The sequence below is a fragment of the Zonotrichia albicollis genome, chromosome 3 (assembly GCF_047830755.1).
Source record: "Zonotrichia albicollis isolate bZonAlb1 chromosome 3, bZonAlb1.hap1, whole genome shotgun sequence".
NCBI classification, from domain to species: domain Eukaryota; kingdom Metazoa; phylum Chordata; class Aves; order Passeriformes; family Passerellidae; genus Zonotrichia; species Zonotrichia albicollis.
Window position 1 is genome coordinate 31,342,702 of NC_133821.1, and position 26,485 is coordinate 31,369,186.

General features: G+C 40.7%; 1 protein-coding gene across 23 annotated transcripts in view; it reads left to right on the forward strand.

The window, feature by feature from the left end:
- Nucleotides 1-26,485, forward strand: part of ESRRG (estrogen related receptor gamma) — a 372,262-nt gene that overhangs the window by 13,245 nt on the left and 332,532 nt on the right. For 10 of the 23 annotated variants that reach the window (XM_074537056.1, XM_074537064.1, XM_074537055.1 and 7 more), the window contains exon 2: nucleotides 20,714-20,759. The exons of the other annotated variants lie outside the window; for them this stretch is intronic. Coding sequence is in view for 2 of the 10 variants with exons in the window: in XM_074537053.1 (XP_074393154.1) it covers nucleotides 20,714-20,759 (46 nt within the window). In the remaining 8 variants the exon portion in view is untranslated. The remainder of the gene's footprint in view (nucleotides 1-20,713; nucleotides 20,760-26,485) is intronic. 23 annotated transcript variants of the gene reach the window in all.

Consider the following 26,485-nt stretch of genomic DNA (forward strand, 5'->3'; position numbering starts at 1 on the left):
GTGCACTATGACTCCATGGACTTCAGTGGCATGGCAGAATGGGCAGTTGTCCTCTGCTTAAAGTATCTTTGGCACCTTTACAGTCTGTGACATACGTGCTTATTCTACTCTCCTGTATTTTGCATTGAATACTGATTTTGTAATGCAAAATTTGCAGGATTTAGCGAGTGAGCTGCCAGAATTCTTTGCCCATCTGCAGATGACAGGAAGAACTGGGAAGCATGTCTCTTTCTTTCTCCCATGGTTTATAAAGGTCAGATGCTGGTTGATGGGCAGCTGCAGGAGAATTTTCATTTGAAGTAGAGCTCTGGGAAGATGTATTTGAATCCCCAAAATGCAGACCTCAGTGTTTTAGCCATAGAGGAATCTTAGTGATTGCAATCAGTTAAATGTTGCAATGCATACCTGGGATCTGTCAAAAATATTTACCATGAAAATAATTAGTAATAATTAATGATACCTGTTTTGTAATAACAGTAATATAGAATAGTAACATTAAGTTGTATTTTATTGTTGTAATTCTGTTTACTTTTATGCCAAGATTATTTTTATCAATAAGATATTTTGTGTATGAAAATATCACATTTGCAGTCCTTTCAACTAAATTCAAGAGGGGGTAAGTAAAAAAAATTTAAAAATTTTAAAAAATTAAAAATGGATTTGTGATCTAGAGATACAAGATGTAGGGAGTGTGGGGTAAACTGTTATCCATATCCACTCACACTTTACTTCATGGTTGAGCCAGCCAACAGCACTGCAGGTAAGTAAGAAATAAATTGGGAACTTTTGCCAGATGGATTCCTGGTTATTAGAAACTGGACTGAAACTACTTAATTCCATGGAGCATGGTAAACTAGTTGGTCACTGAATAACAGAATGGTGTTCTTTGAATTATTAACCCTTTGTAAACATTACAGTGTTTTATAAATTTCTGCTTCTTTCTGATTGTGCCTCTTAGCTTCTGTGAGTAAGAGAGGTGTTTTTTTGAGGACTTCTGTAGTCATTTTGTCTTTTGAACATTTCCAAATGTGCTTCCTCCCACAAGCTATTGAAGACCCATGATTTATGGGTTGTAATGTTCTCCAGGTCAGCATAACTGTCATAGGGTCTAAAGGCAGGACTGTGATCTGTATCAGCTGCATTAACTTTCCATTAACTTTCCGTGACTAGAACGCATCTTTGATTATTCTGCATTATTCCTTTGTACAAAATAAGGTCGTTCTCTGTGTAGTTTAGTTTTAACAGAACCAGACTGTCACTGACCATCGGCTTTTGCATGCATAGACTCTCTCCTTCCTGGCAAGGCTTTAGGCCCAGATCCACAAAAGGATTAGATGCCTTAAGTGGGACTTAAGTGGGATTTAGGCATTGAAAGCCCAAACTGAGATTCTCAATATCCCCACTGAACTGCCACCTAACCTTAGAAGTTGCCTAACCTGTGTGAGTGCCTATGTTTTCAATATCCAGCTTTCCCAGGTGGCCAAAGATCTTCTTTGGATGTTCTCAAGCACTTCCATCCTGACAAGGTTGAGCCTATCTGCTCCCATTTTTCCCCTCACATCCCAGCGGACTTCAGAAAGTGCAAACTCTTGTTGCAAAATGGTGGATTTCTGTGTGTGATATCTCTCACTTTCTCCAGCTGTGCCCTTGAAGGAAAGGACCCTCCAGTAGGTTTCTTTTAGGAGCAGCCTGGGAACCTTGAAAAAGGTACCGAAACGAAAAAATTTGACTATCACTGCTTAAAAATGGAGCTCCTAGAGATGAATTGGGGCTGCAGATGAGTGTGGCCTTGGCCTTCTCCTGCTGGCAGCATTGGATTGTCCTTGCTCAGCAATGGCTGTTCCTGAGTTGGGTGGCACAGGAGGCACAGGAGTGACTAGCAGGGCTGAGGGCTCCATGGCACAGGAACAGCACCTGAAAAGTGGGTACTGGGATGTGAAATTAGCATTGCTTCCAGAGGTTTTCTTGGAGAATCCAGACCCTGGGGTTTTGTAACAGCAGTATTTAGAGGAAGAGCTCTTTTCTGCAAGAAGTCACTTAGGGTTTCACCTGAGGGTGATACATGGTGGATATTTTGTTTTTTGAAAGCTGGGCTTATTGGGGTGTTGCATGTGCACACCCAGATATAATAACCACTTTTTGTAGGGCTTCAGTCTGAAGCATTTCTGGAGCTGTGGCAGGATTGATAGCTGTCTCGCTCTGCAGAGGCCAGAGCAAATGTCTTGTTAGTAGCAGAATAAGTGGTCCTGTGCCATCACTTATTTCTCAGCTGTACTCGTGACATTTCATGTGTTCTCAGCCATGTCTGTTGTTTGTTTAAATCCTGCTAGTTCCTTGATTTATCAGTTTTCTGTAGACTTTTGTTCGAGTAGTCCCAACTGCTATCCTCTTTCAAATAGATGCATCCTTATCAGCAAATAGTCTTTCATCGATAGCTTTAACTCTTTCACATAACTCTGCATATGTCCACTTTGACCTTCTCTTCTTTAAAATACTGATTTTTTTTTTTTTAATGGGGACAGTATTTAGGAAATCTCTTAGATTTTCTCCCAAATAATTCTGTCTTTTTGTGACAAAGTATCTTTTATCCACATAATTAGATAGGAATATTTTTCTTTTTCTCTTATCTTATTTTTTTTTCCCTGAGAGGGAGAATTCTTCTCAGGAAATCCCTAGTTTATTAGTTTGTTAAAGATAGCCAGACTGTGTACAGTCTTAATATTATTTCTTGCTGCCTTTGATTTATGGACCTGTGTACAGTGCTGAAAACAGAAATACAGAATGTAGAACATATTTGTATAGAAGTATAGCCTAGAAATTATAAAAGCACAAAAAGGATATAGTTGTAAATTTAGAAACCGCAATCATGAAAAGCCTATATACAGTGAATAAACTTAACATGTAATGACAAGTGCAGTGTATGCTCCTTAAAAAGCCTAGAAGTGTTTATATACAGATAGGTAAGATTTGTGTGACTGTCTATGATAATGACACCTTAATAGCTAAGGATATTATTAATGTATTTTTAAAACTGATACAGGGAGCTCTTTTATTTTAATGGAGAGTATATGTTGTAAATTAGCCTGTAACTTTCAATCTTCTCACTTGGTGTTTTCAGAATGGCATGCTTGAATTATTATGCATATATTTTGGCATTTTAGTGCACCCAAACGTTGTGAGCATTAGTTCATCATACATCACGAATGTATGACTATTGTATGGAACCAATTTTAGGTATAGGAAGTTCAGCAAGTATTGTGCCTTGGTGGTTGCCAGATCACTTGCATGCTTGCTAAATCCTGTGCACAGTGCTTCCGTTTGCTGGGTTACTCATTGAGCTTTTAATAGTCAACTTAATTTTAGTTAAGGTTCAGTTTAGTAACTCTTGCAATTAGTGGAAAATATTACCAGCATTCATCTGGTAAAGCACATTACTTATGAAAGGCACACACGGGGTATGTGCGGCGGTAACAGATAACAGATCGATTCTGGTGGATCCCATCGTGACTGGCCTTTAAGGGTAAATTACAGAACATTTTAATCATTGGGGATAACCTTACAGAAAATGGAATCTCTGGTTTGCATGTAGGAGGACGTTCAGTCTCCCTTGCTTACCGCTGCTTCCCAGCACTGACAGTGACAGTGGCTCCCTGGCTGCCATGGACTTCACATCAGTGCTGGTGAGGTGCTACTCCTGAGATGGGCTAGGAGCCCTCAGAAGAGTAAGGGTTCCTATTTTAGGGCAAGTTTTTGAACCCTCTCTTGCCTGCTTGCTTTTCCTTTCTGAAAACAACTGAGCTGTTGGAGGCTAGTCTGCTGCTTGACTCGTCTAAGGCAATTTGGTGTGTTGTTTAATGGGCACAGGTAGAGGACTTAGGTGAGATTTTTTTGCCCTCATATAAAATGAAGATATGATTTCAGCCAGCCTGTTAGTGTCCTGAGAAATGAAATACTGCGGACAACAACCCAAGTAACTAAGAAATAACTTGGAAATAAAAGCAAAGGCGCAACAACCAAATGCAGCAACAGAGTGTTTTTTTCTTTTTTGCCATATGAATAGGTTAAAACGGATGCGTTTGTCTGATGTTACTGGAAGATGAAAGCCATGTGTTCCCACAGGATGGACACTGCAAGGACAGTTACAGCAGTGTCCTGCGCTGTCAATGGTGCTCATGTCTGATCTCTCAGATCCATAAATACCCAAAATGCATGTCTCTGACAGAATAAATAGAAATTGTATAACAGAGGAGGCACAAGGGCAGATGCTGTCTTTCTAATAATTGTGTCTCTTGCTTAGAAGTTAATGCCTGCTACTTTTGAGTGGAGAGAAATTCAGGAATGCATATCCCAATCCAGTCTATTGGGCTCCAGTCACGATCCAGTCACTGTATTGTAACTTCTATTGTATGTGCAGGGTCCCATCCCAGTTAGAAATACACTGATTTAAATAAAGGTAATGATTTTTTTTGCCTTAGAAAGCTAGGGTAGAAAAGTGGAGACTGCTGATAGGCCCCCTATTGAGTTGGGTGAAGAAGACACAGCTGAGAACTCTGATTTGTAGAAGGATGTAGGTAAGTGAAGATCCTTGCATATGAAATCACTCCCCAGCTGCATGGAAAAGCATACAAGATAATGTCTTGGCTTCACTGAGATCAGTGGGAATCAGTCTGGATATCACTGCAGGTTCTGCACACTCGGGTGCTGCTCTTGCCAGTGATGGAAACCCCAGCAGGATGCTCACCATCTTTGGTGAGGTTTGATCTTTATAGGAAAGGTATCACTGCTGGTAGTATTGTGGAGTAAAAATTACTGCCAAATAGAGGGAGTTTAAAGCTTTCTGTTTTATATTTTGACCCTGTTATTCCAAGGGATACCAGTATAAGAAATTGAAACATCCTTGGGGCTTTTTGTGAAGGAGGCCAAGAATGTTGTCCCCATTTTTTTCCAGTTACATGAAACTGGGGATCAAGGGTTTGGATGCTAGTCACAAGAGGCCTTGAAAAATGAAAAAATAGCAATACCTACCTTAGAAGAATATTTGTTTGTTTGTAAAGTTACGCGAACCCCTTGGCAGAAAGGAGCCATAAGAAGTTCCAGGCGGTTATTCCTTGGTGACAGGAGTCTGTATTTATGCTTCTGTTAGTCTCCTTTATTTATAACAAAACCTTTGAATATAATTTCCAAGATGTTCAGCTATCAGAAATGAAGTGATAATGAGGACAGAGGGTAGGTCATGAGTCTGCAAATAAGTGTGAGATGGTGAGCTTAACCTACCAGGTGAAAGAAAAGTCAGTATAGCAACTGCATAAACACTTCAAAGCATGCACCTAGTGCTGCACTAACTTAATTATCCCTGCTATAGATATGTTTGACAAACATATCTATAGCCCAGATCCTGTTACTTCTCAGTGGGAAATATCAGGAGGCTTCTATTTGGTTGCCAGTTGACTGAATCCTTCCTTCTACTTTCTTGCAATAGTCTTTTCAAGGACTTTGCCTACCTCTTTGCTGATCCGATGAACAGAAAATTACCTCTCTTTCTTTTTAGTCGTGGAAAATATTGTAAGATAGAGAATGATGCAGACTGATGGGATGGGTGCAGAATTATTTTTAAGCAAGTCTGATGAGTATTTAATCCTACTTTAATCAAATACTGCCTGAACCAACCAAAAATAAGCTTTTATCACCCATGCTGAATCAACCGTATTCTGGTGTCAGCACTATTTCTCAGCAAGCATCTTGCTTCCTCTGTGTAATAGTACAGGGTGTTTTTGAGCATCCTGGTGTTGTCAACTTTCTTCACAAACAGTATGATGTGAAATGTAAAGAGACAGGAGTACCCCCGCTCTTCCATCACACAGAAATGCAAGCCAGTGCCCTGTTCTTTGACACTAAAATGTGCCCTGCTGTTGGCAAGCTGTGGGATTTAATAGGCAAAGACCATGGGGAACTTTTCAGCTTTTTAGTGTTTCTGCCTCTGTTAAGTCTGTTACACAGGGAGGTACAGTTCTTAGACGTGGTCATTTTTAATTCCTGTCCCTGGAGTCTGGCTGACAGATTGGGAGTGCGGAGGACGGGAGTGGGCTGAAAAGACGAGCTGGAAACACAGGATGTATGCATACATTAAAATGGAGCAAAACAAAAATAAGCTAACTTAGGTGAACACAGATGGGATCTGTTTCAGGGCCACTCTAAACACCTGTTTTAAATGGCCTGTGGTGAAAATCATTAGCTTAAAAAGATGCTATTTATGTCTTCCCTGAACTGAGTTTACACAAACACCAACAGTTCTAACTGGAGAGAGTGGAGATCAAATTTTGGTATTTTTTTCTCTTCTTTGGTTTTTTTTTTTTTTTTTTTTTTTTTTGATCTGAACAATAGTATTTTCCCTGCAAACCTTAAAAAAACCCAACCAAATAAAAATTTTTGACAAGTATTTATTTTGATACATTGTTTATATTAGCTATGGCCCTTGATCAGAAGCCCATAGGCATTGATGTATGCAAAATATAAGTTGATCAACAAATACTTTAAAATCTGACATCAATTCTCAGCCTTTTCAGGTGTTACAGTTGATTCCCACTTTTGTAGCAAAGACCAGAACTTGTTGACAGGAGCTTTCTGATCTGAGAGTGCAGGTTGACATAGGAATGTTTTATCAACTGACTTCGCTCTCCATGCTGATTTTGACAGGTCATGCTGAAAGTAAGACTTCCAGCTTTCCAAGTATTTCTGCTCCATGTTGGCATTTGAATTTTGTTATGAAACACTCCTGTGATAATTTCTGCAAGCTGGTCTCTTTTGGAGGAAGGCATTGACTTTTCCCAATTTCTACAAAACTCTTCAAGGTTTTATCTTTGTTTCCTCTATCATAATTTTTTTTTCTTGATAATTGTTAAGCCTACTTCTTTCTTGTTTCAAGGTTTTGAAAACAGGCATTTATAGCTTGGTTATTCACTACATTCCTACTGTAACTGAAAGGAGGACTGCATCTTATCTGAAGTATTACTTGCCCATGTAGTAGTAGTTTGAGTAACATTGGTGCATGGTATACTGTTACTTTTATACACAGAATGTCTGAAACAATGTATTAAAAGCAATCAGCGCATAGGGAATAAGGAAAAACTATTCCTTTAATGCACATGTGCACCTCTCCATGCCAGCTGCAAGCGAATTGTGCTCATACTTGGAGGTGGTGATGCGCTCTAATGGAAAGAGCAAATGCCTAGGAGTAGCTTGCTACTGGCTCTTCCCAATCTGCATACCTTTGTAAAGTATTTTGAGATTTCTGGATGATAGAAAGAGCTAAATACTATTTAAGCCTGTTTAGTTAGTTAGCAGGCTTTAGTCTGTATTATTTTTGGTTTGTGTATTACATGAATAGAGAGTGAAACTGCTCGGAGAACCTTTTGTTCTTGGATACTGCACTTCCCTTTGGCCTCTCTCTTTCTGGCTTCATTTTATTGGGTGTTAAAGAATACAGAGCAAAAGTAAAGAATACAGAGCAAAGAATATTTGAGCAACGAGGAGGTGCATAAATAGCAAACATATTGAATTGTGAACAAGAACTGGTTTTTTGGATGCCTCTGGAAGAGCAATGACCCTCTTGCTGTGTGACTGTGGGGAGGTGACAGGTGCATGCTGTCCTGTGATTGTCCACGTAGCTGGTACTTCCTCAGTGTCCAGCAATGTGCTCCCTGTCCTGCTTTGCTAAAAGGCCACTTAGCTAAGCAGTGACAGGAGATCAAAGGGTAGCTTCAGAGCCCCATAGATGACAGATGTGTATTTCTGGCTTTAATTGTTTAAGTGCAGCTCAGAATCCTAACCTATAGGACAGCACTTCCAAACTTCCGCCATCATAGTCTGCTGTGCATTGTCATGGCTGCAGCAGACCTCTTTTCTATCTGGACTGTGCACAGAAGACCTGTACAGCAGCTCAGGCAGCACGGGCTGCCCAAATACTCAGTTTGCCCTTCCCTCTGGGATGAGGGCAGCAGGCTGGGTTTTTCCGTATCAACATGTAATAGCTCACTTAGTACAAGAAACATGCAATGTAGCTGGAGAACCTTGCTCTGAGTAATCATCTGTAACTGCAAGTGAAGATTTCTAAAAGCAGATCTGGAAAAATTGTATATATTTTGTTAAAGGAAGTCTCTGAGCCACAAATAGATGGATGTTGGGAAGAGTAGTCTGGGGAACTGTCACTACACCCCTGCTCCATGGCCTTCACTCAGCATCTGCTGTTTGCCATGGGCCCGGACAAGCCAGTCAGCCTAAGTGGCCCTTTGGTTTCACCTGCTGGGGCCGTTCTAGGTGCAGCAGGGCACAGATGACCGTGAATATATCTGTGTGTATGTGCAGTTATGTGCAGGGATGGCTGAGTGGACATTCACTGGGGAGGATACAGAAGTGGGCACATAACTGCAGCACACCATCATTCCTCTTCTGATACTTCATCTTATTTTCATGCTTTTTTTGCAATGCTCTTGACTACTTAAAGACCAGCATATTCAACATATTTGCCCTTTGTTCTTTGTGTGTCTCCTGTTGTGAGAATCACCTAAACTCCTGCAATTCTAGCCCTGTGTTTCCAATTCAGTGTGTATGGTTACCAGAACGCCATGGACTTTTTATATTACTATTATTGTTATTGTTATTATTTTGTTTAATTTACTTATTGGTTAAGAAGCTGTAAAAATAAGGCCAGGCTGTGACAAAAAGAGATAGATAGTCTAAAACTGATGCTAAATAAATAGTCTCTTACTGCATCAGAAATGGAGATGGAACCCTTGCAGAGTAGTTTTTAATGTGTTACAGAGGAGGGTGAAGTGACACTTCCTTTTGGTGTGGAATGTGAATGTTGGCTTTGTGAATGGCAGAATATGATGTTATCCTGTGGCACAGTGATTTCACCTGCTGGTTTTTAAGGGACTGTTCCACCTCTGAAGCCTAGGGGTTTCTGTAAAATATTATTTAGTTAATTCAAACCCCTACTTGTCTCCAAAATATCCTTGTCTAGAGTTTCTGCAAAGTCTATAGAGGATTGATGCATGAAGAATTATTTTTTCATCAAGCACCTGCTTTCTTTGCCTAGCTCAGTTATGCAGCAAGGTTGTTTATATAGTATTAAGAAGTGAGCAATATATTCCATATGCCACCAAGCTTTGTAAAGAATCCTGCTGATGACAATTTCACAGCTGCTGAGAAATAGGCCAAGGCTTCCCTATAAAGTGACAGTAAGGAAAAGAGTATCTATTCCATTAGTATTGGCCATGCATCCTCCCCAACTTTTTCCCTCTTGAAGGAAAATGTTAGCCCTTCCGAACTATGGAACAACAGATGGTGACAGAAACCAATTTCTACTGCAAAGCCGTTTGGTCAGGAAGTATCAAAAAATGTTTTGGAATTGTGGAAATGAATTCTTGGCTGCAGGGCTACCAGCAGCCTACTGGAAATGAGACATGAAGCAAGTGCTTAACAAATGTGAGAGCCTGCTTGGCCCTGAGAGAAATGGCTTTGGTCAAACATTTTGGAAATTAGGAACTTTATATGCATAGGGTCTGGTCTTCAGAAGTGTTCTGAATATTATGGATGTTATACAGATTAGGTTCTTAATTTCTGGTCACTGGTTGCTTGACCAGCTACCAAGAAAGTAGCCTTCAAAATATGCAGAATGACCTCCAGCTGAGACAAGCTTAATATAGCTCCTCCTGGCCTAGTCAGGTGGAACCTTCCCTTTTGGCTCAGCCAATTTGCTGCCCACAGACCATGAAAGTCCCAGGGATCTGGTAACACACAGACACAAAATTAATGCAGAAACAGCACAGGCCACTCTACTCATGGGTTGTGTTTAGTAGGTTGTGTGTGTCTGCAGGTTGCTGGATACAGCAGGTTCCTTTGGCGATTCCTGTACCTGACCAAATGCATCTCCTTGGAGAACAGTTTGAGAAGGAGAATTTGTTTATTTTTTGGAATTGCACCGTAGTTGTCTGTCTGTGCCGTTAACTCTGAAATAATCAGCAACATGTTTTTACCCCTCAGAATTTCTGTAGTGAGTCTTAGCTGCTCCTATAGAAAGTGGCTTGGGAGAACTCCCCCTACATGTGGAACATAAACGATAGTAGCTGAGCCATCTTGTTTTATCTGTTCTGTTACAAACCTATACCAAATTGTCATAATGTCATGTCACCAGCAACACAGAGCAGATGGAAGTATCTTTCCACATATTGACTCGTGTTACTCTGATAAAAGGAGTTTGTTTCTCTCCTTCTGTCAAGCCTGCTAGCCTTTGGCAAGGGACACAGGTCTCAGCAAGGAGAACTTGACCAATAATGTTCAAGTGACCATCTGATTAAAATACTCTATCACTGGCCACTACAGTTAGCCTGCACCAACAACTGTTTGGAGTAGCCACTTCTATTTCTTATGTCTGTGTAAGGCAAATTAAATCAGGTAGTGTTGTTCCGGGTTGAGGAGATGTTGGGGAATTAACCCTTGAGGAAGCAGATATTTGGATTTTATAAGGATCCATGCAAGGCCCTAATATTAGGCCCTCTGGAGACCAATCTCAATAAAGCAGGCGTCAGGTCTCTGAACTGTCCATTGTTATAGAAAAGTGACAACTCCCTGAACATGGGTTGCGAATGCTGTGTGTTAGCTACCAAAAATATGATTTGCAAAAAGTGCCTGGAAAATCTGACAGATAAAATAACTACAGTTGTGCCGTGAGCATCTGAAAAGCAGATATCTTCTGTGTTTCTGTTTGTGGTGAGTGGTATTTTACTTGATGAGAGCACTGTTCTCAGATTGAAAACACATGAAGCTGAAGTCAAAAGGGAGTCAGTGTAATCATTAACTGACTCACCTTCTAGATGTGACAAGTAATGAACCATTCTAAACTTGCCTGGAGCTTTCTTTGGGACAATACCCACAGGGGAAACCCTCTTTCGCTCAAGTGAAGCATTATTAAATGGGCCCTCTATTTTCCCCAGATGCCAGCTCTTTTCTGTCTTGTCTCTAACCACCTGAGGACATATAACTGCTGATCTCAGCATCCCAGCCAACATTTGCATCTCGGGGCTCGAGTACAGGATAGTAAAATCCCCAACACAGCCGTTTTTACAAAAATTGCATATGCTTTTTGTTTGTTTCTTCTTTTCTTATTAGCCTGCTCCCACAATGGGGAAGTGTTTTAACTGCCCGTGCTGGGATTTCATGTTAGCAAACCTCTAACCAGCATTTGGCTCTTTCCACTTTCTTACTTTGATTTGGATGACTGCCTGAAGCACCTGCTAATGGCCTGAAGCGTTGGAGCCGAAATTTGCAGTTTGTGTCCCACACTCATTCTGTTTTGTTACCTGCCTTCTGGAGCACCTGCTCCGTGGTCTGGGCTCAAGAGCCTGCTTTCTTTCTGCCTGCTGACAGCAGCACTCCTCGCAGCTCTGCCTCCCTCAGCTTTGTCCTGCTCTCTGTAGCCCCTGCTTCAGCTTTGCCCGGGTCTTCAGGGTAATATCGACGTGTCCTGCGTGTTCCAGTGCTTGAGAGAAGAATGGTGTTCCCCCTGGTACTTGGGAATAAAGGTGATGCCCAAGTAAACTGATGATTGTGGTCATCCTAAAACATTTGCCATGGCATTCACCAGCAGAGTTTTTGAGTTTTTAAAAATAGGTTTTATAGGGAAATTGTGAACTAGGCCAGCTGGCTGAAATCAGCTTGTAGGTCAGCAGAGGTCAGAAGCCACCTGGCAATTCAGTGCTCAGGAAACATAGGAAAAAATGTGCCCACTTAACAGAGAGGGACTAAAAGAAACTCACAATATCTGAGGAGCACTGCTCCCGCTGCCTTTTCAGGATCTGCATGCTTTTCCATGAGGTTGCTCCTTATGCCTACACATAGGGAAGGCTGTTAGAAGTAGCTCTTTAGGCTGTGTGAGAAAATGCTCCTCCTTGTCAAGGGCCAAAGCTAATGGAGGATTTCAGGGGTAACAATTTCCAGCAGGGAATTTTCTTTCCATTCTTCCTTGGGAAGCATTCATTTGTTTCCCAAGAGTCTTGGTCTGTGCCAGGGGTAATGTTTACATGGACGTTCCTTTTCCAAAAAGGTGGTTTTGTTTCTGTGTTAGAAGGATGCTATTAACAGCTACAGAAGAACTCAAGTATTGGGTTCCTGCTGGTCCTCTTGCTGGTCTTCTTGTTCCCCAGTGAGCTGCATTCCTTAATACAGCCACACTGTGCCCCCCACCCAGCTTCCACATCGGTGCTGTGTGGGGCTTTCCCCAGGAACCAGCTCCCTGAGTGCCTGGGCTGCACACTGAGGCTTGTTCATACCAGAGACATCTGCTCTTGCAGAACTGGGCAGGGCAAGGATTGATTTTTTTTTTTTTCCTTCTTGCTTTCTTTTGGTTGCCTCAAAATAACCCTAATTAATTTTGTGGAGAGTTTAGTGTGCTCCCATCATGGGATTGCTCTTTGTGCAGATCTCTTGCATGCTATATTTAGGTTTGGTTTTTGGAACACCATGTGACCCGAATCAGATAACTTCTGAACTACTAATCATGTCTTTGACACTGACTCCCTCCGTGGCTTTGGGGCATTTTACAGTTGTTTCCCTACATAGAGAATGAAAACAGATATACTCATCTTCCTTGTGAGAGCTTCTGCCAGGGTTAACAACTATTTAAGACATTGGTTTGAAGTAAATTTGATTTTATTATTTCTACTGTAATCTTAGTTTTATTATTTCTTAGATGTTTACCATTGTAAAATGATCTATTGCCATCTTAATTTCCTTAATGGATGCTCCTATTTCACCATTTTAAATGAAATGAGTTTCTTCTGTGTTGTAGATGAAAATAGGGCAGAAAGAAAAAAGCTAAATGCCCTCATTTCCTGCCCCACACAAATCTTCTTCCTATATTTACTAGTTGATCGATCCATGGAGATGAAAAGCTCAAAACATTGACCTGAACTATTTCCCCTTGTGCTAGCTACATCCCTTTTTTAACATGGGCAGTTAGTTATCTGCTTGGTTTTCCCCTGATTTTTCGAGTTGTGCAGCCTGACTTGTATCCTGTCCTCTTGCACTGCTCGAGGCCCCTCCAGCCCTGGAGGAAGCAGAGCTCCCTTTGGCTCCACATGCTGCATGGCTGAGGTTTGGAGCCCATGGTCCATTTCAAGACATCATCTCTCGTTGTTCACGTCCATAATTGCTGCTTTTTGTGTCTTGGGTGCTTCTGCAGGGAGCTGGAGTACTGGGATTTCTTCTGGCTTCACCTTTTTTTTTTGCCATAACCCTTTAAGACCTTTTCATAGGCAAACGGGTCAAAAGATCTGCTTGGCCTTTCAGTGATAGGAAAGGAGCTCAGTTTGACCAGGTAGCTAGTCAGATAAAGAAGAGGAGAAATTATGGCAGTGCTCCCCATCCTTTGGGAAGTAGTGAACAGAAGGGAAGAGGATTCTTTCTTAAATAAAATTTATTGTCTAATTATAAATAGTAGCTCCTCCCCCCTTTCTTAATTCCTTCAGAATTAAATCCTTTGCCCAAGTGCTTGTTCTTTCCCTCCTACAATGGCAGTAAAAAGCAAAATAATACATAAACTAAAGATTCAGCGTTGAGAAAAAGGCCAATAATGAAATATCTGCCAAAGACTCTGCAATATGTGTCTGTCAGAGAAAAAAAGCAAACATTCTTATATTTGAATCTCTGAAATGTAGCTGCACCAGACTAGTTGGGGAAAATTTGTTTGAAGATGTATTACGTTCCACGATCAAATGGAAAAAATGGCACCTGTCATCATATTTAGAAAACAGCTGGGTAACATGGCCAAGTGCCATAGTCTCTTTTCACATGGCCTTTATGCTGAAACCATCCAAGCTCCATTCTCAGCAACTGGAGAAACCCTGTGCCTTTAAATGGTTACAGAAACATCTACTTAGGGGCCAGCTCTTATTGCAGCAAAGCCTGCTTCTGATGCTTCTAATTAGCGGTTAATGGATTATACTTTACTTTTATAACCAACCCAGCAGGCACTCTTCTATAGTATTTTTTGGCTATTTTTGGTAGAAGATATATGCAATTGCGCTGCTCTTCATGCTTTCATTTTGAGCATGCAGAAAATATTAGAAATAAAGCACTATCTGAGATTATTTTACCACTCAAATGCTTAAAGTCCGATTATGCATTTACTAAATTCCTTTTGCATTTCCTAATTTCCTATTTTCTTTCATCTGATATCTTAGAAAACTGTAATGGGTTAATTGCCCTAACTGATCTAGACTTTGATGCAGAATCACCTAAATGCATACTTATTGTTAATTAAAATATTTATATACCCAATGAAAAGCGTGTTTTTTTTAGACTTGCAAACACAGCTCCAATATGTATTTGTTTAGGAAAAAAACATTTTTCTAAGTGAGTCCACGGGTACATTCAGAAGTTTAGATGTGCTTGTGGAAACTAATGATTTTTATCCTTGCTTGGAATTAAAATAGCAATGAGGTTAGTAGCATTAAAGATTTGCAGTGCTACATGTGTGCATGTGCCATACACATGTGGGTATATATGTGTATATATTGTATATACACAATATCCATAGTGTGTATACCAACTTGGGGATGTGAATATAAATCTATGCTTAATAAAGAAGTAAATTTCATAGGTTTTGATTGGAAGTTTATACTCTCTCAGGGAATTATTTTGATGTCAGTTTGTAGCAGGAAACCTAGTTTGCTGAGTCTCTCTTAGAACCTGCTCTGTTGACTAAGGCCACGCTTCCAGTAGGACAAGGTCTAACATTGGTTAAACTGGAACAGGAGAGGGAGCTCTCACAGCACGGGCCAGGAAAGGGGAGGATGAGGTACCCAAGCTCAGGAAAAGAGGGGTAGAGGCCACCAATTGCAGGTGAGATGCACCATCACTCTGTTCCTAATTACTGTGGTCCCTTCACCAAAGTGGCTTCTCCGTCCCTTACTTATGTCACAAAAAAAAAAAAAAAAAAAAAAAAAAAAGGAGTTGGCTTAAAAAGACAGGAAATGGCTTAAGAGAGAAGCTACAGTTTATTTGATGAGGAGCTCAATAAAACCCATCAGTGTGCTCCTGCATCCCAGAAAGCCAACCATATCCTGGGCTGCAGCAGGAGCAGCATGGCAAGCAGGTTGAGGGTAGGGATTCTCCCCCTCTCCTCTGCTCTGGTGAGACCCCACCTGGAGTGCTGTGTCCAGCTATGAAGTCCCCAGCATGGGAGGAATGTAGACCCATTGGAATGAGTGTGGAGGAAGCCACAAAGATGCTCAGAGGACTGGAGCACTTCTCCTGTGCAGAGACAAGTTGGGGTTGTTCAGCCTGGAGAAGAGAAGGCCCTGAGGAGATTTGATAATCTCTAGTACCTAAAGGTGACATGTAAGAATGAATGGGGACACACTATTTAGCAGGGTGTAATGAGAGGACAAGGGAGGATGGCTTTGAACTGACAGAGGGCAGGTTTAGATGAGAAATTAGGGAGAAATTTCTACTGTGAGGATGGTGAGACACTGGAACAGGTTGCGAAGAGAAACTGGATGCTTCAGTCCTGGCAATTTTCGGGGCTGGGTTGGATGGTGCTTAGAGCAACCTGGTGTAGTGGAAGCTGTCCCTGCCCATCAGAGTAGGTTTGGAACTAGATGACCATTAAGGTCCCTTCCAACCCGACCAATTGCATTATTTTATGGTATTATGACTTGCAGCAAAGGAAGTGCCACCTGCAGGACTCCTGCTTTGAAAGCACTGCACTTGCTGGGTACAAGACTGTACAGCACTAAACTGGTATGGTTGTGTTTGTTGAATGCAGTGAATTTCAAAAGGCTTTCCAGAAAAATATTATTTTTACGCTATTATTTTTACAGAGCAAAGGCTAAAAAGAAAAGGAAGTGAAAGAAAAGGAAAGGTTGGATAGTGGTTATTATGTGAAATAGCTCCCTGACTGTGATGAGACATGGGCAACTTACTTTCCATCCTGGTTCTTGAGGAGGATGGATTTGGGCTTTTCCTTTGTCTTGTAACATTCCCAGAGGAGCAGGCTGGCTGTGCAGGGGATGAAGAGCTGTTGTTTCCCTGCCCCTCGCAGTGCCTGTGTGTGCTGTAGGTAGGGAACAGAGGGATATCTGCTGGGCAGGGCCAGTCCCACCTTGTTCCTGGAGCAGGTCCTCACTGTTTAAGCCACGTTCCTTTCAATTTTCTTCATGACAGTGCAGCAGGAGACTACCCCGTTCTTGAATCAAGGCCATAGTTGAGCCTCTCTGCAACTGTTTCATGTTTGCTCACTTGTAATCAGCAGAAGCTATTCTGACATGCTCAAATGTGCTTTAAGAAATAATGAGATTAATGAATCTTTTTTCCCCTTACAAGAGCTCCCTCTCCCCTTAGCTTGGCTTTCTCCCTAAACTCCTGCAAAGGTTAAGTCCATTGTTGTGCCTGCACTATCTTGTCCTAGTGCACTGTAAATGGTGCATGAGGGCTGCAGGATTTGCCTTCCCTCAGCCTCTGTCTGAAGTGTTAGCCAAAGCCCTTGGCTCCTTAGAGCTGCATTTCTGACCTCCACGTCAGAGTAGTGAAGACAAGTCAGAGGCACCTCAAGTTCAGTGTCAGCATCCCGAGATCTCCATCAGCCAGAGCTCTGGGATTGCTCCTCCGAGCTTCCTCTCTCAGCAGTTTTGTGCCAGGCAAGCCGAGCTTTGCAGTAGTTGAGGTTATTGAGGAGAACTTCATCCCGAAGAGTAAGGCTCCCTCAAGCAGAGTTTGGTTTGAGTTCTCAGAAGGTCAGCGTGGGAAGCTCCCCATAAAAGCTGAACTTTGATGTTGTCAGCCAAGACAGATTCAGAAGATTTGGGAACATTTCTTTTCCCTCTTTATAATTATGTGAAACGCGGGAGACCTGTGAATAGGGTATTTTTAGATTGTACTTTCACATATACAGTATCATAGTATGACAGCAAATTAAAATTCTTATCAAATCCTTTTTTTTTTTTAAAGAAATGTAACTCATAGTGGAAAGTTTGATAAGGAGCAGTGTGCTGCTTGGCACAGGAGTTCTGCTCTTGTTACTAAATGAAACATCACTGGTTGCTCTCATTTAGATGAACACTTTTGGAAGTTCTTTTTTTTAAGGCTAGCGGATTGGACTTCTAATTTTAACTCCTATGGTTTATAATTAGAAACATTTCCAAACTTGTTTACAAACACCTGCACTTGACAGTATGTGTCTGCAATTTTAGAAGGACTCACTTGTCACTTCCAGTGGGGGTTGAGAGGGCATCTGAGTTCTTTGTGTTTGTACAGTTAGTTTCAGGACACTGGAACAAAAGTGCATTTTTAAAAATAAGAGTATGAGAATGTGATGTTTTGTGAGGGGGTTGCATGCACCTAATTAGCAAACAGGTGTTTTTGAGTAGTTGTGTATTATTTCAAAGTCAGTGGAATTGATTGTTAGTGGTCATTTGGAGCAAGATCTGAACTGGCACCCAAAGGAGAAATTCCAAGAACTAATTTTAGCAGTTGAGCCTCTCAATTGGAAAAGATGCTTTACAGGTTTTCTGTTTTTATCTGTACTTAAGACATATTACTTTCTTGCCAGCTGTCCTTAAGTTATTCAGAAAGAGTTTTAAATGACTTCTGAAAAAATGATTGCACTGTTATTTTATGTGAATTTGGAAGTGAATTGCTAAATGTACAGTGAATGGTGGAGGATGGCTCCCCTTGTTCCTGAGTGGGATGTGTGTGTCAAACAAGTCTGTATGCAACTTGTTTGTATTGTGGTGAGTATCATGCTATGTTACCAACTGGTCAAGTGTATCATCACATTAGAAGTGATCAAAATAATTTACCAAAATAAAAAATAATTCATTTTGGCACTTTACATCTGACTTTTAGCTGCATCACATAGGTTAACAGTGTTTCTTATCAATTCCTAGTGTAATGGGAAAGGTTATTGTTGCTAAAAATTGATGCTGCGTGGGAGGGTGTCAGGAAGAACCCTCCAAATATGCTTCAAGGGTACAGCTGAACCAGAAGTAGTCAAAGCAGACTTAAGCAGTAGTGGCATAAGGTGTCCTATTGATTGCCTAATGCTCATGTTGTTCCTAATTAGTATGAAAAACTCTGGTTAATTATACCAGCCTGTTTGGCTGTTGTGTCCTCTACCAGGAACCATGGTCTTAGAGAAACTCCAATACAGAAGAGAATAAAGAAGTCACAAAGCAGAATGATGTTCACTTTCTGCTGTGTTGGTGTCCATAAAAGCATGGACCTGGATCCATTTGAGGAATCCACATTGATGTCAAAGGATCATGTCCTCAGAGGCATTTATTCTATCAATTTCACTGAGAGTGGCTATAGGTGGAGTTAGGCACCTAAATACCTTTGGGTATGCTTGTTCTTTGAAAGCAAACCTGCAGTGTGCAGCCTCTGTGTTGTGCTTGACCCCTCTGCAGGGCACACAGCATCACTCACTGGGGGGCCCTTCCAAAGCAATTGCTCAAAAGTAAACAAACGGATAATTATATAAAGCTTTTGGAGTATGATGCACAGGTCTGAAGAATTAGCTTTTGCCGTTTGTAAACCAGCTGTGCCTCATATCTGTGTTTCTGAATTCCTTTGAGAAGTACAGTTTTAACAAGCATTCACTTTCTGTAGCAAACAGGCTTTAAATTTTTTTTTACTTTTGAAACAAGTAGGCTAGCTAAAATTATGATGTTACTTAGATACTGCACAGCATAATTTCTTAGCTGCAATTAATAAATTGTGTTGTAACCATATTAGGCTGTTACCATGTTTGAAAATAACTTCAAACACAGCTTACAAGCTCCGGTGTTGTCAGGGTCCCAGTTCATCAGAGTTAGAAATACGCGACATTTTAGAAATGGCTCATGATTCAAATATGACCAGAGAAATTAGACTTAAGTGGAATTTAATGCTACTTCTTGCTTAACTAGAAATTTCTCTTTTTATGGTGAGTTCTATCTGGAAATAGCACTTTCATAACTGATGTACTGAGAGAAATGCCAGTGTTTTCAGTTTTCCTCTTTTTTGGTTTGCTCATGTCTGTTCTATGCCCACTTTCTTAAGTGTAAATATGTTTCCAAAAAGTTAGAGAAGGCTTGAAGGCAAGATCTATGCAAGTGTATAAAGATCCAATGATCCAGCAATACCTTGAACATGGGCAAAAACCTCTTTGATATCAGAAGTCTTGACTGACCATGAAGTTAGTGAGAAGATTTCTCAGATGTACCTGTTAAGTAAAAAAATACCTCTATGGAATATTTATAGAGTTATCTAACCTTCATGAGCCAGACCAGTTCTTAAGTGTGAATGTTTGGTGTATATGTGAAGTTACCTGTTCTCAGGATAACCTGCCTTGTTCCTATAGGGAAACTGCACAGAAAAATCTTTCTTTGGGTGCATTTAAAATGATACGATCTTCCTCAGGAAATGGTGATTAAAGTAAATACAGGAGTCATGAATGGAAAGAAAATGAGCTTCAGAGTTCTGCTTTGATTCTTCTTGTAAAAAATAATTCTTACTTCAGGTAAAGTTATTGCTCCTCACTAAGGATCCCATGGTATGATTGAGTACTTTGAGCCATAGCATGCACGGTATACCGGAATGGTCTAATAATTGAATTAATGTCCTGATAACTGGGCTTATGAAGGTATGTCAAATACCATCACATTCCACAGGAGAGGACTGTTGAGAAGGCAATATCTGGTAATGGTTAGAAATCAGCTGTGGATATAAGGGGACAGCTTGTAAATTGCCAGAGGGAGTTAATGTAGGTTCCCAGCTCATGAAGTCCCAGCATTGCAGTTGTGTTTGCATCCCCAGGGCTGGAACACATTGCAAATCCCTGAGATGCAAATTCTTTGCCTGCGTCTCTCATGGTACATAGCTGTAAACCGGTCTTTGGAAGTCCATAAGTAGGTGTAAAACATGCACTTTCCATAGCAGTAATGACCTTAAAGAGGGATTGCAAGTATTACAATGGCCTATTGCAAATTATCTGTAGCTTAAATTTTTGCTTTTATTTTTTATTCCTGGTGCATATATTTTATGTGAGCAGCTTTTTCATGTTTCTTCAATAATTCCATGCCATAAAAATATGTGGGTTTTCTTCTTAAAGAAACTGTTATGTGCCAGCTGGACCTGAGCTGAAGGGTTACCTAGAGCAAATGTGTATGAAGTGAAACTGCTCCAGGATAACCTGCCTTGGTTTAGGGGAGAGTTAATGATAAATTTATTTTCGTGACCTGTCTGCCAAATATTTGTACACTATTTAGGTCCTATTTTGAGGGTAGAGCATGTGAGCTTCTAAGGAACCCCTTGTACAGAGTGGGAAGGGCAAGAGGATTTTTGTCCCTAGTACATGCAAATCCCACCTTTTTAATGTGGCATCACCTAAATACGTGCATTATTTCTAAGTAGCATGTGAATCCCGGGGCTCCTATGGAGGCATTTCTCAAATTGGCTCACGGGAGTAGCTGTAGCCAGCTCAGGTGTTCAAGTGTAGAGCGCTGGGGTAGAAACTGAACCGAGTCAAGGCATAATCGTGGTTTTAACTTTATATAATGTCTTTTGCAATATAGTAGAGAATGACCCTTATGACTAGTGGGAGGACCTGTTGTATAAGTAATCCAGCCATGGTGCTGGTTGGTACCTTGCTTTTCACTTGAACCTCTCTGCGATGCAGGTCTTGGAGGAGTGAGTGCCTGGTGCAGTCTCTGCCTGACTCCTTGGTAAGTCATTTAAGTCTATCTTTCTGTACAGTCACTTTCCAAACTGCTCAGCAAAAATAAGGAAATTTTTCATAGAGTGCTTTAAAAGAGAGCTGCTAATCAATTTTTCTTATTATTTTATGCCCTGTGATTTTTACACCACCCCCACCAGCTGGTTAATCATGCAAAAGCTGAACACTTCATTAGCCAGAACATGTTTGCCCATGGGCATTTCTGTAGTAAATTAGTTCTTTCTATTTATATAGGTAAGTCATGGCCAAAAGTCTTTAAGGTGCCAAAGGTAAGGGTTTGAATTAATTCTTTTTCTGAGTTTTCAAAAGAACTAGGTTTAACTTTGTGTGCTGTTGATTTGAAATTACTTCTGAAGTAAAGACAGTGTGGGTAAAAGAGCATTATCAGGTTGTTTAGAGATGCATTGTGCCTTTCTGGATCTCAAATTTGGCTTTTGTAGTACAGGCTGCCTTAAAAATGCTAAAAAAGCCCAAAACACATACATGCACTCACACACACACACACACACACATATATATACACATACATATGTATGAATATGCATAGTATCTTCATGCAGAGACTCTGCTTCTTTGAGTGGCATGTGGCATATTGACCTGTGTTTTTAATTTCTTACTCTGTGCCTTTTACACTATTAATTGAAAATATGTGGTTTGCAGATGCTTTTTTGCCTCAAATCAAATGGTGCCCTCTGAAAGCCTAGTTTAGCTTGACAATGAATTTAGCTTTCAGGCTTTGGCCATTGCAATATTGTTTGAATGCCACCATTTCCTGCAATCAATGTAATTTTATATCTACTTGGAATAGAAAGTCAAGATGGTGATTGCCTTAATTTAACTCAGTGTTGTATTCATTAAGGAGCTGATCCCAAATTCCTTTCAGATCAAAGTCTGTCTTGATTTCAGTGGAACCTTTCGGCGCACAAGGTGTGCGGTAGCCCTCTGAAATGTTGTCATTGTGACTAGTGAATAAAAACTAAATGTGTTGCTAAATTTAGGCTGTTGCTCATGTCAGCTTCCTTTTCTAAATGACGGTAAGTGCATTCCATAAATAGTATGCCTCTTATGTTGTCATATCTCTTTGGCTTGCTTTGCAGTATTTTACAGGATATTTGCAAATGAATTTTGTATTCAGTAGGCAGGGGATGAAAATAACACTACTCATTGGGACTCCATTAACCCGCAGCTAATGAGGAACCATTTGGAGGGCTGGATGAGTGTAATTCAGATTAGCCTGCATGCCAGGCTGCTCTGCTCCCGCTCAGGCTCTGCCCGTGCCATGCTCCCTGTGCCGTGCTCCGGACGGACGGAGCGCGGAGCGGCGCGGCTCTGACTCTGCCTTTGGCCAGTTAAGTTTTCTGTGCTTCGGCTCCCCTTTTGGAAGGTAGGAGAGGAGAGGGCATGTGTGTGTGTGTGTGTGTGTGTGTGTGTGTGTACGCATAGATAGGTGACAGTGATCTTGACCTCCATGGTCAGGTGTTCTGGGATGTAATGAAATACTCCTCAGACACTCCACTCGTGCTCGCTGGTTGATAGCATTGTTACTTGTAGAAAAGGGTACTACATGGTGACAGTAAAGGTGGTCCAGACTGGCCCTTAATTAATTTTATTTTCGAAATCTATATTAGTGACTGTCATGAGGGCACCTGGGCACTTCACATCAATAAAAGAATCAATTTAAAAAATGTGTAGACCAGAACTCTGTGTTCGCTAACAAAACTCCTGTTCCCCGTTGCAACTAAAGGTCAGTCCAAGGCTGGCCAAGCGGGCAGGACTCGCATTCCTGCGCCCTGGCACCTGCCAGGCACGGCTCTGGCCCAGCACCGCCGGCAGCAGCTCCCGGTGCCCGCGGCCCTGTGGAGCCCGGCTTGCCGGTCACCGGGACTTGGTATCCCCTGCATGGCTCAAGCTGGTGTCGGGACTGAAGGAAAAGGTGGGGAAAGACCAAGCCCAGTTAAAAATGTGACTTTGGCAGTTGCTGGCGCTCCACTGAAGTGCAGGCAACGGGGACTTGGTGGAGCTGTGCTGCTGAAGTAGAGGGAGGAAAAACGAGACCTTCTGGAGAACAGGGTAGAGATCTCTAAACTGAAGAAACTTTATTGATGACAAATGTTACATTATGCAAGCTTAGCAAATTCTCTAGGAATATAATGCTTCCCAGTGTTTTCTTAACTTGTGTTAATATTTTATGATACCTGTGCATTAAGGGCCAGTTGCTACAATGTTTAAGTGAGTTTGGGCTGCTAAATTGCTTTTGTGGACTTTTAAAAAAACACTATTGGTCACTGCAAATTAGCTAAATTCCCAATCTCACTTAACAGGCTGATGATTTAAAAGCAGATTTTTTTCTGGTTTTCATGTATTAAGTGAGCATGTGTAATTAAATTAAATGTTGATGCAAAGCTGCATTTTACTTATTTCTATTAAGACATTTGAGGGAATAATCCCACTTCAATACGTATCTAATTGTGCAAGCAGCACTGAAACTAGGAGTTCCTGGACACTGATGTAATTTTTTGAATGTGAAATAATAATATATTTTCATGTCTTGAAATCCAGTTGAACTTGAGCTGAGCTTAAAAATCCAAGATCTGTTTCAGGAGAATTCAGTCCCATCTGGCTGGTGGGTAGCAGGTGTGCAGTGTGTGTTTGAGGGAGGGAGGTGATTGCAGGGAGTGAAACATTTCTCTTTTCCTGTAAAGCTTTAATTCCAGTTTAATGCTGTGGTCTGAAGCTCTCTGCAGTTTAAGTTCTCGTGTAATTACCTACATCTATTGTTGGTCTCCATTTCTAGACAACATAATGGTGATGGTGAATGGCAGAAGCAAGTAAATGTCCAGCATTATGAAGAAATATGGTTTCTAATTCTCAAAGTTTGGATTTATTTTCTGTTACACCCAAGTCCCTTGTATGGGAGAGGGTGTTTTTACAAATTGATACAGACGTGATGTTGAAGACCAAATGAGAAAGGTTTCATTGCAGTGTTCAGGATCAAGGTCTTTTGAGTATTTTTATGTGTTCCCACAGCAGCACAGAGAATGTTTTTGTTGTGTATATTTTTATAAAGAAAAAAACCCCATCTTATGTAATTTTTGTTTTCATCCCATAATGGACAGGTTCTACATTTTTTATTACTGCGGTTGTAATGAAGGAGGCTTTTTTAGTCTTTAAAAGTATTTTAGCAATCTATTGAATACTTTTTACCTCTTAACCTTAAAAAACTTCTCCCAGCCTTTCTCATTTTCTTCTTTCTCTTTCCCTTTCTTCATCTTTTGATCAGATACTGCCAGTCAACCCCCGCCTCTGCCTGGGAGCTTTTTGCTTGGGAGGTTCAAGAATCTGCTCTTCCTTGATTTTTGTCACTAGCTATCAAGTCAGCTCCCTTTCACACTCCTATCGACTCTCCCTCTTCCAGCTTCTAAATATTTCCTCTTCTTTTTATTTATCTTCACCACTATATAACTTTGTGCTGAAGAGTCTTCCAGCGCATGAGTTTTTTATGGGAGTTGGCATGCAAAGCACTTCTTACTTAGCAAAATAAGTAAGCAAACATACTTCTTTTACAGTTTTTGAGTTCACTTTACTACAGTAGATGACAATTTTGCTGCTGTATTTCACAGGTTTTTTTCATGGTGAAGTGACTTAATTTCTAACGTAGAGTGGAGCTGGTGCTGTGTTGCCAAGGGAAGTCCATCTGGTTTGACAGACGAAATGATAAACATTTCTCTGGACATCCCTGTGAAGTTCTCCCTTTTGTTTGTTTGCTTTATGAAGTTAAATGGAAGAGGTCACCCCCTTTGACAGAGCAGATTCTTTTTTCTGGCAATCGGGCTTTGCAAGAAAACATTTTTTATTAAGCAAGTCATCCATACCACACCGTAGGCTGTTTGAGTGTAACAGTATGTTACAGTCTGCAAAGTTAATGCAGTTAATATTCAACTGAACTTTTGGGGGGTTGCTAATCCCTTAGGCGGGCTTAGCAGAAAGGGCAAACATATTTATAGCACTTTGAATCAGACTGCAGTGAACAAGTAAGAGTATGTGTTATACTATGCAAATGTTACACAATTTCAGGAAAGCTCAGTGCAGAATGATCTTTTAATAGTGTTTAAGTTGATGAAATATCTTGTCTGTAAGCAACAGAGTTGTTGGTTCAGTGGACAGTAGGTCTGTTAAAATGAAACTCATTGAAAGGTCTTGAGATTGTTGTTCTGGTGGTAAGTTCTGAAGGTTCTGAACAGATTTACGGGCTGTCTAATTAGGAGCTAACTGTATTCTTTAAGCTCTGTCATTTGTATTATTCCGTAATAGGATTTAATTGGACTTTGTCACATATCTGGCTATGACTGAGTGTGTGCGGGGTTGTCAGCAGCCTCTTCTGTGTAGACCTCGGGCTCTTACTATCTTTGTAGAAGTGAAAAGATCATTCCTGCGAGATCTTTGCTCCAGAAGTGTGACATGGAAGTGTGATACTGGACAGAGCTTGCTTTGGTTAGAGCCATGGCCCCCCCAGGCAAAAAGAACAAGAGTCAAGTCACAAGTTGCAGGCCATTCATGGAAAAGCTGAAGTGCTCAGGCTGAGAATGTCCAGCAGTGAGGGCCACATCTCTGTGAGACAGAAAATCTCCACGTTTATGCCATGGACAAAACTTGCATTGAGTGCAAAGTTACATAGAAAAGCACAAAAAGGGCCCTGTAATGTTGCCATCCCATCAGGAGCCAGAGAAAGAGGAATTATGATCTTGGATTTTACACACAATTTGATTGTGTAGAGTTTTTAGGCAAATAAAAGAGATTTGTCAGTTGGCAGTCAACAAAAAATAATTTGTACTTACAAAAAAAAATTTATTTTCAAAGAGATGAATGCATTTGCTAACAGCTTTAATCTATATGATAAATTTTTAATGTCAATTTCTGGTACCCTATCAATGCAGAATACAGGCCTGACAAAGTGTCCATTCTATTCTAATTAAGGTTTTTTATATGTTTGACCTTTTGGCTATTTTTTCCATTTTTTCTAGATATTAACTATTGGAAAGAGTGGCTACAACATGGAACCTGACTTTAAAGGGGGCTCAGGTGCCTGAATTTATATGTGCACTCAAGTTAGTTATTGATTTGCCACCTTACCCGTACCCATTCCTTTCCTTATTCTTTTGCTCTTTGTGAAGCATACTGGCCATTCATAGTACTTCAGGAAAAAGTCTAACAAAATAATTAATATGTCAGAATTGTTGGAAAAATGAAAATATGTTGCAAAAGATTTTCAAATCTATTTGTTATATTTGCAGTTAAAAATAGCATGACTGAGTACCAGAGCAAGTTAGAATTTTGTATTGGAGTTATTTATATCTGAAGTACCTGAAAATAACTAGTTTATGATGTACAAAATTTGAAATTCCAGAATACATTAAAACATTAGCTCAAAGGTCAAAAGCCTCTCCCAAGGAAGGTAGGAAATCAGAAGGGAATTTGGGCTAATCAGGTTCGTTCTGTGATGGGGCTGATGTGGCTGACACCGTTTGTGGCTTCCTTTGGTTGCCCATCCTGCATGTGCCTAGCTCATCATTGGATCAGCTTCCATGCAAATCCTAGCAGCATTCAGCCTTAAGCCTTGACCTCTATAACACGATCTTGTAGCATTTCTGTCATTGTACTGAGCCGTGAGTGCAGGGGTCCATTGCACAGAGTGTCCTGGTGGTGGAGGTCTGCTGA